This window comes from Paroedura picta, chromosome 8, assembly GCF_049243985.1.
Source record: "Paroedura picta isolate Pp20150507F chromosome 8, Ppicta_v3.0, whole genome shotgun sequence".
NCBI lineage: Eukaryota > Metazoa > Chordata > Lepidosauria > Squamata > Gekkonidae > Paroedura > Paroedura picta.
In genome coordinates, this window is record NC_135376.1 from 14488422 (window position 1) to 14499651 (window position 11230).

Below are 11230 nucleotides of genomic sequence, written 5' to 3' on the forward strand. Positions count from 1 at the left end.
CGGGCCGGTCCGAACCCGAAACGGTCCGAATCGGGCCGATTCGGATCCGAAACGGTCCGAATCGGGGCCCCCGTGCACAACCCTAGTTCAGACCTAATGTGTTTCATTCACACTGATCTTCCTCAGAGGTCAATGGACAGATACACAGAGTTATACAGAACAAACTCATTTTTCAATGGGGAGGGGGGGAAACTAATTTATTCTGTTCTAGCTAGTTCTGGTCCTGCAATATATTTGTATTGGTTGTTATGAGCCAAGCAGAATTCTCAGCCAGTTTCTCCCCTGGGTATTGCAAAATTTGTTGTGTGTGCCCAACAGATAATAAGATATTATTTTATGGTATTTAAACATTTTGAGTTGATAATAATAAAATTGTTTATATTTTTCTATAGACGACGCCATGGATGGAAGCTGGGAGTTTCTGCACATGAAGTCGATGTTCTATCACGGAACCAGAGTTCCAAGAACACAAACAAGCAACCCACAACATTAAAAAGATCACCAGAGAACAATGTCCGCCCTACATAAGGAAATTCATTCAAGACAGTCCTGACTTATCTATAATAGTGTAGGTTGAATGATATTAACTCTAGAATTAAAATTCAAAATCCATACTTGGGAAACATAATTCCCAAATTCTGGTACTGTTTCCAAATTTAGTCCACGCTTCCTCAGATGTTAGCACAATTCTTAAACCACTTCTTCTTCTAAGCACGCTGTAATAACAGGTTTGCTTATGCATAGAACAAAAAAACGAAAGGATCCATTGAGTATGTGAGGGAGATTCCATTTAAATTAACAGCATTAAAAAGAAGAAGAAGAGTTGGTTCTTATATGCTTCTTTTCTCTACCCGAAGGAGTCTCTCAAAGTGGCTTAGTCGTCTTCCCTTTCCTGTCCCCACAACAGACACCCTGTGAGGTAGGTGAGGCTGAGAGAGCCCTGATATTCCTGCTCAGTCAGAAGAGCTTTATCAGTGCTGTGGGGAGCCCAAGGCCACCCAGCTGGCTGCATGTGGGGGGGGGGGGAGTACAGACTCGAACCTGGCATCCCAGATTAGAAGTCCGCACTCCTAACCACTACACTACACCAAACTGGCTCTCAAGAGACTCAAGTTTACATTACAGCTTTTAAGAACAAGCTTTTATTAGACCATTAATACATGTGTGTGTAGGAAGGGGAGTTGCTTTGGCTATTACACACAAGCTCTCTGTCATGGAAAGTAGTGTTTTCAAAGTACTGCCAAATCAGAATATTGAGGGGGGAAATCCCAGGTTTATCTGTTAAAATTTAAAGAGTCCAATTGTTTTGTCATGGCCGCCCACCCGTCGGGATGAAATGGAAATTTTTATGAGCTTAGCTGTGAATTCTGCAGTTTTAAAGTCACATTTCATGCAAGGACAAAAACTGAAATAGTTTAGGCGAACGGTGACTGCTTTTTAAACAAACAGAAAAGTCTCCAATTTTAACTCCCGTAAAAAGATGATGCCATTGCTCAAGGCCCACAAAACAGGCAAATAACAGGAAACGGTATAACCGTGGAAACCTCTTCACCTTCTCATACAACTGATATCTTCCCTCGCAATACTTCCTTTCCCCCCTACTTGCCACCAGGCTGCTGCCCATTAACATCCTTTTGGGGACGCACAAATCGAACCAGGACCTTCTGCAAGGCCCCGCCACTAAGCCACAGCCAAAAGACATTAGATTCCTCCAGCTTCCAACAAAGCGTCTCTGAACAACCACAAGAGCACAATGTCCCTCTGCAATTGTTCTACAGCAGAGACATAACTACCATAGCCCGGCACTACCATGATCGTGCACAGCCAGTCAGCCATGATCAGTCACAGATGGGGGACTGGGGGCACTGGGGGGAAGACAACAACAACCCTTTTCCATGAAGTGCTGAGAAATTCCTTTGCAACTTGGTCCAACTGGCTTGCATAGATATGCAGAGTTGGCCACGAATGCTGTCAGGTTTACTTAGCTTGGACCTTCCACGAGGGCCAAAGGTGGAAAGAGCAAGCAAGCTGCCTGTTTCCAGCAAGCTGCCTGTTCTCTTCCAGTATGGGAACACCAACCCACTTTGATCCCATTTTCATCTCACCTTTTCTCTCAGGAGGTCAAAGTGCTGTACGTGGCTCTCTCCTCTTCAGTTTTGAGGTAGCTCAAGATGGGTAGCCGTATAAGGCTGTCTGTAGCAGTAGGAAAGAGCAAGAGCCCAGTGGCAGGTTGGAGACTAACACCATTTGTGGCAGGGGATGAATGTTCATGAAGAAGCAAGCAGTGGCTCAAGAAAGCTCATACCCGGCCACTATTTTGATTAGTCTTTAAGGTGCTGCTAGACTCTTGCATTGTGGGGGTAGCTTAAACTGAGAGTGATCCACTGAGATTCACGGCTGTGCAGGGAATGGGAACTGGTTGTTTCCAGGCCTAGCTGGATACTCTTGACGACCACTCTGGCTTTGCAGTCAGCACTCAGGAAGATTTTGATTATGGATCATTTGTTCAGGTACACGGTGAAGAAAAGTTGGGGGTTTTATATCCCACTTTTGACTACCCGAAAGAGTCCATAAGCAGCTTACAAACACTTTTCCTTTCCAGTCCCCAGAGTAGACACCCTATGAGGAAGGTAGGGCTGAGAGAACAGATCTAAGAAAACTGTGCCTGGAGAAGCTCACCCAGCAATATAACAGTAATTTTCTTATCCTTCCGGGGCCATCAAGAAACTCCAGGGTTTCACAAAACACCTGTTGAAAAAGCCTGGCCTACACAAAAAGCGCCCCCCCCCCCATTGCCATGCTCAGCTGCAGATATTATTGTTACCTCTTCAAAGAGTTCTTGGAAGCAGAAGTTCAGTGTAGTTTGATATAATGATCCATGCAACAAGCCAGCAAGGACAGTCACTTCTCATTCAGAGGTTCCGGCTCATTTGGCTTTGCACACCTGCCTCCTCACGGGGAGAAATGTGCGTTCAAATGGATAGACTTGTAAACCAGACAAATAAATTAAGAAAATAAGTATGGTCAATAGACCCTTTCCTTCCTACGAAATGCCCTAGATAGAATTGGATTTGAGTCAGATGGACCCCAGAGACCTAGATTTCAAAGCTTGTGGGCACCTTGAATCTAGAAAGCTTATACATTGAAAACTGTATTGGTCTTGAACATGCTACTGGACTTGAATCTAGATTTTCTACTGTAGACCAGCACGGCTACTCTCCAAAACTGGGCCATGTAGTCCATCCAGTACAGGCTGCAGGCTAGTCTTATGAAAGTGAATGCTCATTGACAAAAGGTAAGAACATAAGAAGGGCCCTGCTAGATCAGACCAATGGCGCATCTAGTCCAGCATCCTGTCTCATACAGCAGCCAACCAGTTTTTCTGGAGGGGCAACAACGGGGCACAGAGGCTGAAGTCTTCCCCTCATGTTGCTTCCTGGCTCTGAGATTCAGAGGCTTTGAACCTTTGAATGCGGAGGTTCCCTTCCGTCAACCTTGGCTAGTAGTCCTTGACAGACTTGTGGAGAGTAAGTCTATCTAAAGTTCACCAGAATTGTTTCTAGGTATCCGATTAGGCTCCATGAGTCTCCACTGATGGCCATGCTCAGTGTTTTGAAGAGATATCAGCGTCTCTGTGCCTCACTACACAGCAACAGCAGTATCATTCTTGCTCAGAATGCTTTTCCTGACAAATTGACAAGCAAAGGTTCAAGGTTATTTTTTTCTTCAGAAAACCTTGAACAGAACAGCATGACAAGTCAGAGTATGAAACCGAGACAGCACAGAAATATTAGAGACGAGGCAAAGCACAAGGAGACACGTCACATAACTCCTGAAATAAATACTATTAAAGACTGAGATAGGCTTATTTAGTCCCCTTCTCTTTCATATAAACCTCCCAAGAACTAATAGGCAAATCAAGACTGTGCAAAATATTGGCAAAACATATGCAAATAGTCAGCAGTAAATGCGTCTTACAAGTGAGCAAGCTCCTAGTAGCCAAGATCACCTGTATTGTCAAACACAGAAGATCCAGAAACAGTTAAAAAAGGAACCTACTCCACCTTCATTAGGGAATAGGTGCAGATTGTTGAAGTTGCCTTCACTAGCATGTAGAAGCAGTAAAGGTCCATGGTTTAAACATGCACACATCCATACTCAAGTTCACAAAGGAAAAGTTTTGGTAAACAGATTCAGTTCCTTGTGTAGTGGAAGGAGATGGTGCCATCAAGACATAGCTGTTTTATGGTGACCCCGTAGGGACGTTCAGAGGTGGTTGGCCATTGCCTGCCTCCATGTTGCAACCCTGGGATTCCTCGGAAGCCTCTTGTCCGACCCTATTTAGCTTTGAAGACAGGGCTCTAGTTCCTCATACCGAGGTATTAATTCTGTTTCATCTTACCAGCCTATTAGACAGCATGCAACCTGGGTCTATCAGTGTTTACCTTGAAGCAAAAGCCCACTGTACACAATGAGGCTTACGCTGAAGTAAGTGTGCAAGAAACTCTAGTGTAGTATCAGTCATATCTCTCTGCAGGGTTTTGCCATTCTAATATTTCCAGGTACAAAGTTATTCAAACATGTTTTTAGTACTGCCGAATCATAATCAATGTAGGGCAACATTTTAAGCTCCAGAAGGCCTCCTTTTCCATCTCCCCTTTCCGAGCTCAGTTTTATGAGGCCCTGGGCTCTTCCTGAAGGTCCCTTGGCATCCCCTCCAGCAAGTGGAAGTTTGAGATGTGCTCACTTGGATATAGAAAGTACCTGGGAGAAAGCTCTAATAATGCAAATGAGTGGGAACTCCAAGGCAGGCAATGGCCACATTGCAGAGCCAATGGAAACTTCATGTATAAATGTCTATTCAATCTGTACGGGTAGTCAAACTGTGGCCCTCCAGATGTCCATGGACTACAATTCCCATGAGCCTCTGCCAGTGAATGCTGGCAGGGGCTAATGGGAATTGTAGTCCATGGACATCTGGAGGGCCGCAGTTTGACTACCCCTGCACCTAGCATGAATCATGAAGTTGTACATACCAGGATACCTACACAATTCTTGCATGAGTGGGGGGGGGCAGAATGACCAAGTACACAACAATGAAACTACAGGTCAATGAAGATTATGTTTCCTGTAATTTATGACCAGAAAAGGCATAATCACTTTGCATGTACACACCCACACCCCGATAATGTTTAAAGAGCGCCCAGGATCCACAAATCTGGCCCTCACCTGATGTTAGATGAAAATCCACCACAGATCATGAAGAGGGTGACCCTTGTGCCATCTCTCCTTTAGCCAAAAACACACAGAGTGAAACTTCTTGGAGAAGAAGAATCTACTTTTGGACTGGACTGTTAGTTCCTGTCTTTCCAGACAAACTGTGACAGTTGACCTTTCCAATGAAGAAAATCCATCATACCAGGACACCTGTCAAGTCCACTTCAGACAACCTGCCCAACTATTTATTTATTTTTATTACATTTACATACTGCCCTCCCCTGAGGCTCAGGGCCCAATCTGACTTACAGCTTCACCCTCGCTTTCCGGTTTGGTGCTCTGTACTAGATTACAGTGCAACAGTAAGCACCACCACAATCTTCTACGCCCATTGGCCTCAATGCACTTAGGAGGGTGTAACTCTGCTCAGGGTTGCACTGTTAACCAGAAACGCTACAGTAAGCACTGAACAGGTCATTGCAAGGAAAGCTATAGGGGGACGAGCATGCAGTTCCACAGCACATTCCTCCGAATCACGGGTCCAATTCGAGCCTCAGTAAAAGCATGCAAAGACCAGTTACTAATGTGTATATGGTGATATATTACAAAACCACACCTACATGAAATAACAACCTTCTACAACAGCATTTTATAAGGGGGTTGTAGATCAAACCTGAACTCTCCCTAGTAGCTAAACTGAGGCTATTGGATGTTTGTCACCTTACAAGAAGATAAGGCTCGCTGGAAAAGACAATAACCCTAGAAAAACTAAAGGCAGCAGGAATGAGGAAGACCCAACAAGAGATGGATTCATAGAACAGAATCATGGGCCTCCAGGGTCACCTCATCCAACCCGCTGTCCAATGCACTTAATAAAGGAAACTATAGCCCCATTTGTGAGATCTGAGCATGGCTGTTAACAACAGGACATTTGGGAGGTCATTCGTTCATAAGGTTGCCATGAGTCAAGAGTGATTTGACAGCACTCCTCATACACACATATCAGAATTCTAGCATCCTATACCAATTTCGTATTGTACAGTTAACAAAAAACTATTTGTTATAGGTAAGCTGGTAAGGGAGGCTGAAGTCTACGAAATAAGGTATCACATACACTAAAGTACTGCTATGTAATTAATGCAGAATGCCATTGGCTACCCCTACCACGAACCATATGTGAGAGAAAATAAGTTTTTAAAGAGCCTTTGTTTTATTGCTTCAGCTCAAAGGAGCCCCTCTCTGAAACACATCATCAATATTCAGCAGCCTTAGGTAGATGTGAAATTTGCCCACCACAGCAGAAGGAAAAGACATTGGTGTGAGTGACACAAAACAGGCAGCATATGGTAGCTGGGCCCAGCACACTTGGCGCTTGAACTGAGAAAAACTCCCTCCTTATCCAGAAGGGGAAAAAAATAATTAGTGCAGTTGACTGCAGGAAAAATGACTCATTCATGTCACTACATCTGGAACATCTAACAAGAAAGACTCTAGGTGTACATGGAGATATATGTGAATACAGAGGTGTGAATGCAGATAATAGGCAGAGAAAGAATGGGAGAGGGGTTACTCTGATTCAACCAGGCAGCTTCTCATGCAAAATGTAAACACAGGAGAATGGCAGGTGGATTCTGCTATTTAAATAGGCAATTGTTCCATAGATGGGTTGTATGAATAATGAGGGATCCGTGCCAAACCTGTATTTTAGGTGAATATAAGACATTCCTCCATGCTAGGGATGAAGAGCTGTAAGAAAATAAGGGAGTTTATTACAGAGGAGGATGCATTAAGCAGTGAAACCTTCTAGAAGGAACATGCTGCTCTGGCAAAGTGATACAATGGGGCATATCTGGAAAAAGACATGCCTAGCAAGGCAAGATGTGAACAGATATGATAGAAGGTGGATGTTGGGAAGATGGGGGAAGAGTACCAGATGTTAATCTGGTAGCCATGTTCGTCTGATGCTGCAGAAATAAACAGGCTCTTTGTAGCACCCTGGAGATTAATACGAGTTTTTCCCCCAGCATAAACTGTCCTGAATCAGAGGTCCCTTAATGAAATGTCCAGAAGACGTACAATGCATCTGATGAAGTTAACGTTGATTCACTAACTCTTATGCAGAAGGAAATCTCGCTGGCTTTCATGTTATCACCAGGCACCTCTTTGACAAGAGATGCAGGCAGCACGACAAAAATAACAAGAGGAGGATGTCACTGACAACAGCCCTTCATGGACCTTGCCGAGCAGGATTCCCTTCACCTGTTGCAGGCCCCTGAGATTTTGCTGGAGGGGATGCCAGGGGACCTTCAGGAAGAGCCCAGGGCCTCATAAAACTGAGCTCGGAAAGGGGAGATGGAAAAGGAGGCCTTCCATGGGGAATGGGGGCCTGAAAGGGGATGGGGATGGAGAACCCTGAGCAAGAAGCCGGGAAGGGGGAACGGCTTCCTATGGGGACGGGAACCCAGACACGCATCCCAGCACAGAGATGATGACGAGAGAGAGAGAGGGGGGGGGGGGGGAGAAAGGCAGGCGCTGCTGGCACAGTCCAGGCAGAAATGCTGGCTGGTGGGTGGGTGGGAGGGAAGGGGGGGGGGCGCTTGCATTCCGGCGCCGTCGAGCGAGGCTCCATCCCGAGCCCAGCCCAGCCAAGCGGAGGGGCTTCGGGAGGGGCTGGGAGGGGGGGCCACATCCCTTCCTGAGGCGCCGCGCAGCAGGGATCCCGGGGCCGCGGGGGGGAGAGGACGCCGGTGGCTGAGGAGGAGAGGCGGCGGCGGGAGGGGAAGGGAAGGGCGGAGGAGGCGGCGGCGGCGGCGGAGGGCCGGGGCGGGGGAGAAGGCGCCGCGGGAGCGCTACCTGGATCCGCTTCCTGTGTCTCCTCCGCTCCGCCATGTTGTCCCCGTCTGGTCTCCCGGTGACGTGGGGCTGAGCCGGGGGAGGGGAGAGGCGAGCGCGGCGGGCGGAGAGGAGAGAGCAGATTAGGGGGGGAGGGGCGCAGCCTCGCGAGAGGCCGCGCGAGCCCTTATGTAACCGAGGGGAGGGGGCAGCGGCGGCGGCGGCAGGGCTTGGTTGGCCCCCCTCACGGATGGACGGATATGGGGGGGGGGTGAAAAGGCCGTTGCTTTCGCGCTCCTCCCGCTCTTTGGCCGTGCTGGTGAAATGGGCAGCGCAGTTGGGCTCTCTTTTGTCCCCTCCCCCCCCCAAAAAAATAAGTGGCCGGTCAGGTGACCTCTTGTGGGCGGAGAGCTTTTCTCTCCTCTTTAAATCCCCCCTTTTTCCCGGAGGGAGGGAGTGGATAGAGCAGGGGGAGTCAAGCAGCGGCCTTCCAGATGTCCATGGACTACAATTCCCATGAGCCCCTGCCAGCGAACGCTGGCAGGGGCTCGTGGGAATTGTAGTCCATGGACATCTGGAGGGCCGCTGTTAGACTACCCCTGGGATAGAGGGTGGTTGTCGGATGCTGGGCCCGAGGCCCCCTTGTGCCCTGGGTGATGACCTTGGGCCTCCCTCCAGCTCGTGGCCTTTCCCGCGCATGTGAGATTCCCCCCTGTGCTGTGTAAGTGGCTGGCTTTTGAGTTGCCTGCTGCTCCAGACCGACTCGGCTACCCACTTGATTCTAGCTTTTGAATTGTTTTCTTTGGGTGGCTGTGTTGGTCTGAAGCAGGAGCAGAACAAACTTTGAGGCCATTGGCACCTTTAAGGCCAACAAAGTTTTATTCAAGGTATGGATGGACTTTCTTGTGCGTGCACACTTCTTTGGGTACATACCTTGAATATGACTTTGTGGGTCTTAAAGGTTCCTGCGGATTCACAATTTGTTGTGCTGCTCCAGACCGACACGGCTACCCACTTGATTCTAGCTTTTGAATTGTTTTCGGTGGGTAGCAAAGGTGTGGACTTCCTTGTGTGTGAACACTTCCTCGGGTACATACCTTGAATATAGCTTTGGTGGTCTTAAAAGTGCTACTAGACTCAAAATTTGTTGTTTTGAATTGTTTGTTAATAGATTCACATGAATACTGAAAGGATGAAGGTATAAACCAAAACATTTTCAGTTCTTCAAGCAAATCCTGCTATCCATCAAACATGTTTAGGGAAGAAACTGAAACAACTTCTACACTTAATTGATGCTTGTTTACTTACACTTATTGCCACACAGTTGTTGTTAGGTGCGAAGTCATGTCCGACCCATCGCGACCCCATGGACAATGATCCTCCAGGCCTTCCTGTCCTCTACCATTCCCCAGAGTCCATTTAAGTTTGCACCTACTGCTTCAGTGACTCCATCCAGCCACATCATTCTCTGTCGTCCCCTTCTTCTTTTGCCCTCAATCGCTCCCAGCATTAGGATCTTCTCCAGGGAGTCCTTGAGCTCGTAGCCTGGCTTACCTCACAGGGGGGAATGGAGGGGGTGGGAATAGTGCGCTAAATGCCGCCTTGAGGGTGAAATTTTGTACTCAGAACAACTCTGTGAACTGTTAGGTTGTATTGATTGATTTGTTTAGGTGTACTGATTAGAACTGCCAGGTCTCACCTCTTCCCCCCCCCCCATCATAGTAAAGGAAGGGGGGGCAGGTAGAGTTGCCAGATCCAGGATGGGAAACTCCTGGATATTTGCGTGTGGCGTGCTGGGAGGATAGGGGTCTCTGTGGAGTACAGTGCCACAGCATCCATTTTCTCTAGGGGAACTGATCTCTGTAATCTGGAGATGGGTCTAATTCCAGGGAATTCCCAGGTCTCACCTGGAGGCTGGCATCCCTAGTACCAATACAGCTAATTGCAGATTTCTGCTTTAAAGCTACCTAATTTCAACTTTAAAAGAGAGAGATTGTTCAACAGGATGGGGCCAGCCTAGGAAAACACTGCTTACACAAGGTAGAGCTGTTCCATTTTCCAATTGACTGTACCTTGTGCGTCATATTAAATTTATCTCAATTGCTGTTAAGATAAATATAAAGACTATTACTGGCTTCCTTTTTCTTTCCACCTTCAAAGGGAACTGTGTTTCTTACTTGGATTTTGAGTGACGTATGGACTTTCTGACCCTCAAATTTCTGAGGAGTCTACTCTCCATTATTCTTTTCTGTTTTCTCCCCAGTATGCAAGTGCTTTAATCTAACACCAACACCAGATAAATCACAAACCTACTAGCATCTTTCACAAAATGCTGATGAAGAGTTCTGGTCTGCTCAAAAGTTTGCACAGTGCTTTGTGTCATTCTAATAAAAATGTATTAATTACATCGATTTTGGGTCTTTTGTTCAAGATCTTGCATGGGCCCGTCCTGTTGGCTAAAACTATTACATTTATTTATATTGTTTCAGTGGAGACGAGAAGCAGCTTAAACATTTTTCCCTCTCATCTATTTTTCCCCTCACAGTGTGTTTGGTAATTTATTTACTTTAGTTGTAGTTCACCAGTCTCATTGAGGCTCCAGGAGGATAACAACATATTAAAATAATATATTTTAATGGGGATGTCAGGCTCCAAGTAGGCCCTAGGGATCCCCTGGAATTTCAGCTCATCTCCAGACTACAGAAATCAGTTCCCCTGGAGAAAATGGATGTTTTGGAGGATGGACTTTATGGCTTTGCACGCTGGGGAGGTCCCTGCCCTCTCCAGGTTCCATCCCAAATTTCCAGATTCCCAACATGGATCTGGCAATCCTTGCTGGTGGCCGGGGGTGACCTTGAAACCCAGCATAACCCCCCCTGGAGATAGATCAGGTTGGGAGAGGCTATCCCAAAATCACCTGGCCACCTTCCTTGCTTTGCAAAATCAGTTGTTTTCATTACCAGTTCACCTAGTTCTGTACCCTGAATCTACCTTCCATCAGTAACAATGAGTGCCCCTGATTATCAGTACTTTTTTGTGACTTAAAAAAAACCTAGATTTGTCACGTGGATTACCTGATGTCCATTACTTTTAGTATTTGCTAATCATTTTTTAAAAAATTGTTTATTTGTTTACAATATATCACGCTTTGACAGTATACTGCTTTCTAATTTTGTCATCC

General features: G+C 46.5%; 1 protein-coding gene across 1 annotated transcript in view; it reads right to left on the reverse strand.

The window, feature by feature from the left end:
* Window positions 1–8265, reverse strand: part of SEC62 (SEC62 preprotein translocation factor) — a 34700-nt gene extending 26435 nt beyond the window's left edge. Inside the window, exon 1 of the mRNA XM_077348439.1 lies at window positions 8071–8265. Within this exon, the coding sequence (XP_077204554.1) occupies window positions 8071–8106 (36 nt within the window). The 5' untranslated portion in view covers window positions 8107–8265. The remainder of the gene's footprint in view (window positions 1–8070) is intronic.
* Between the last annotated feature and the right edge of the window lie 2965 nt (window positions 8266–11230).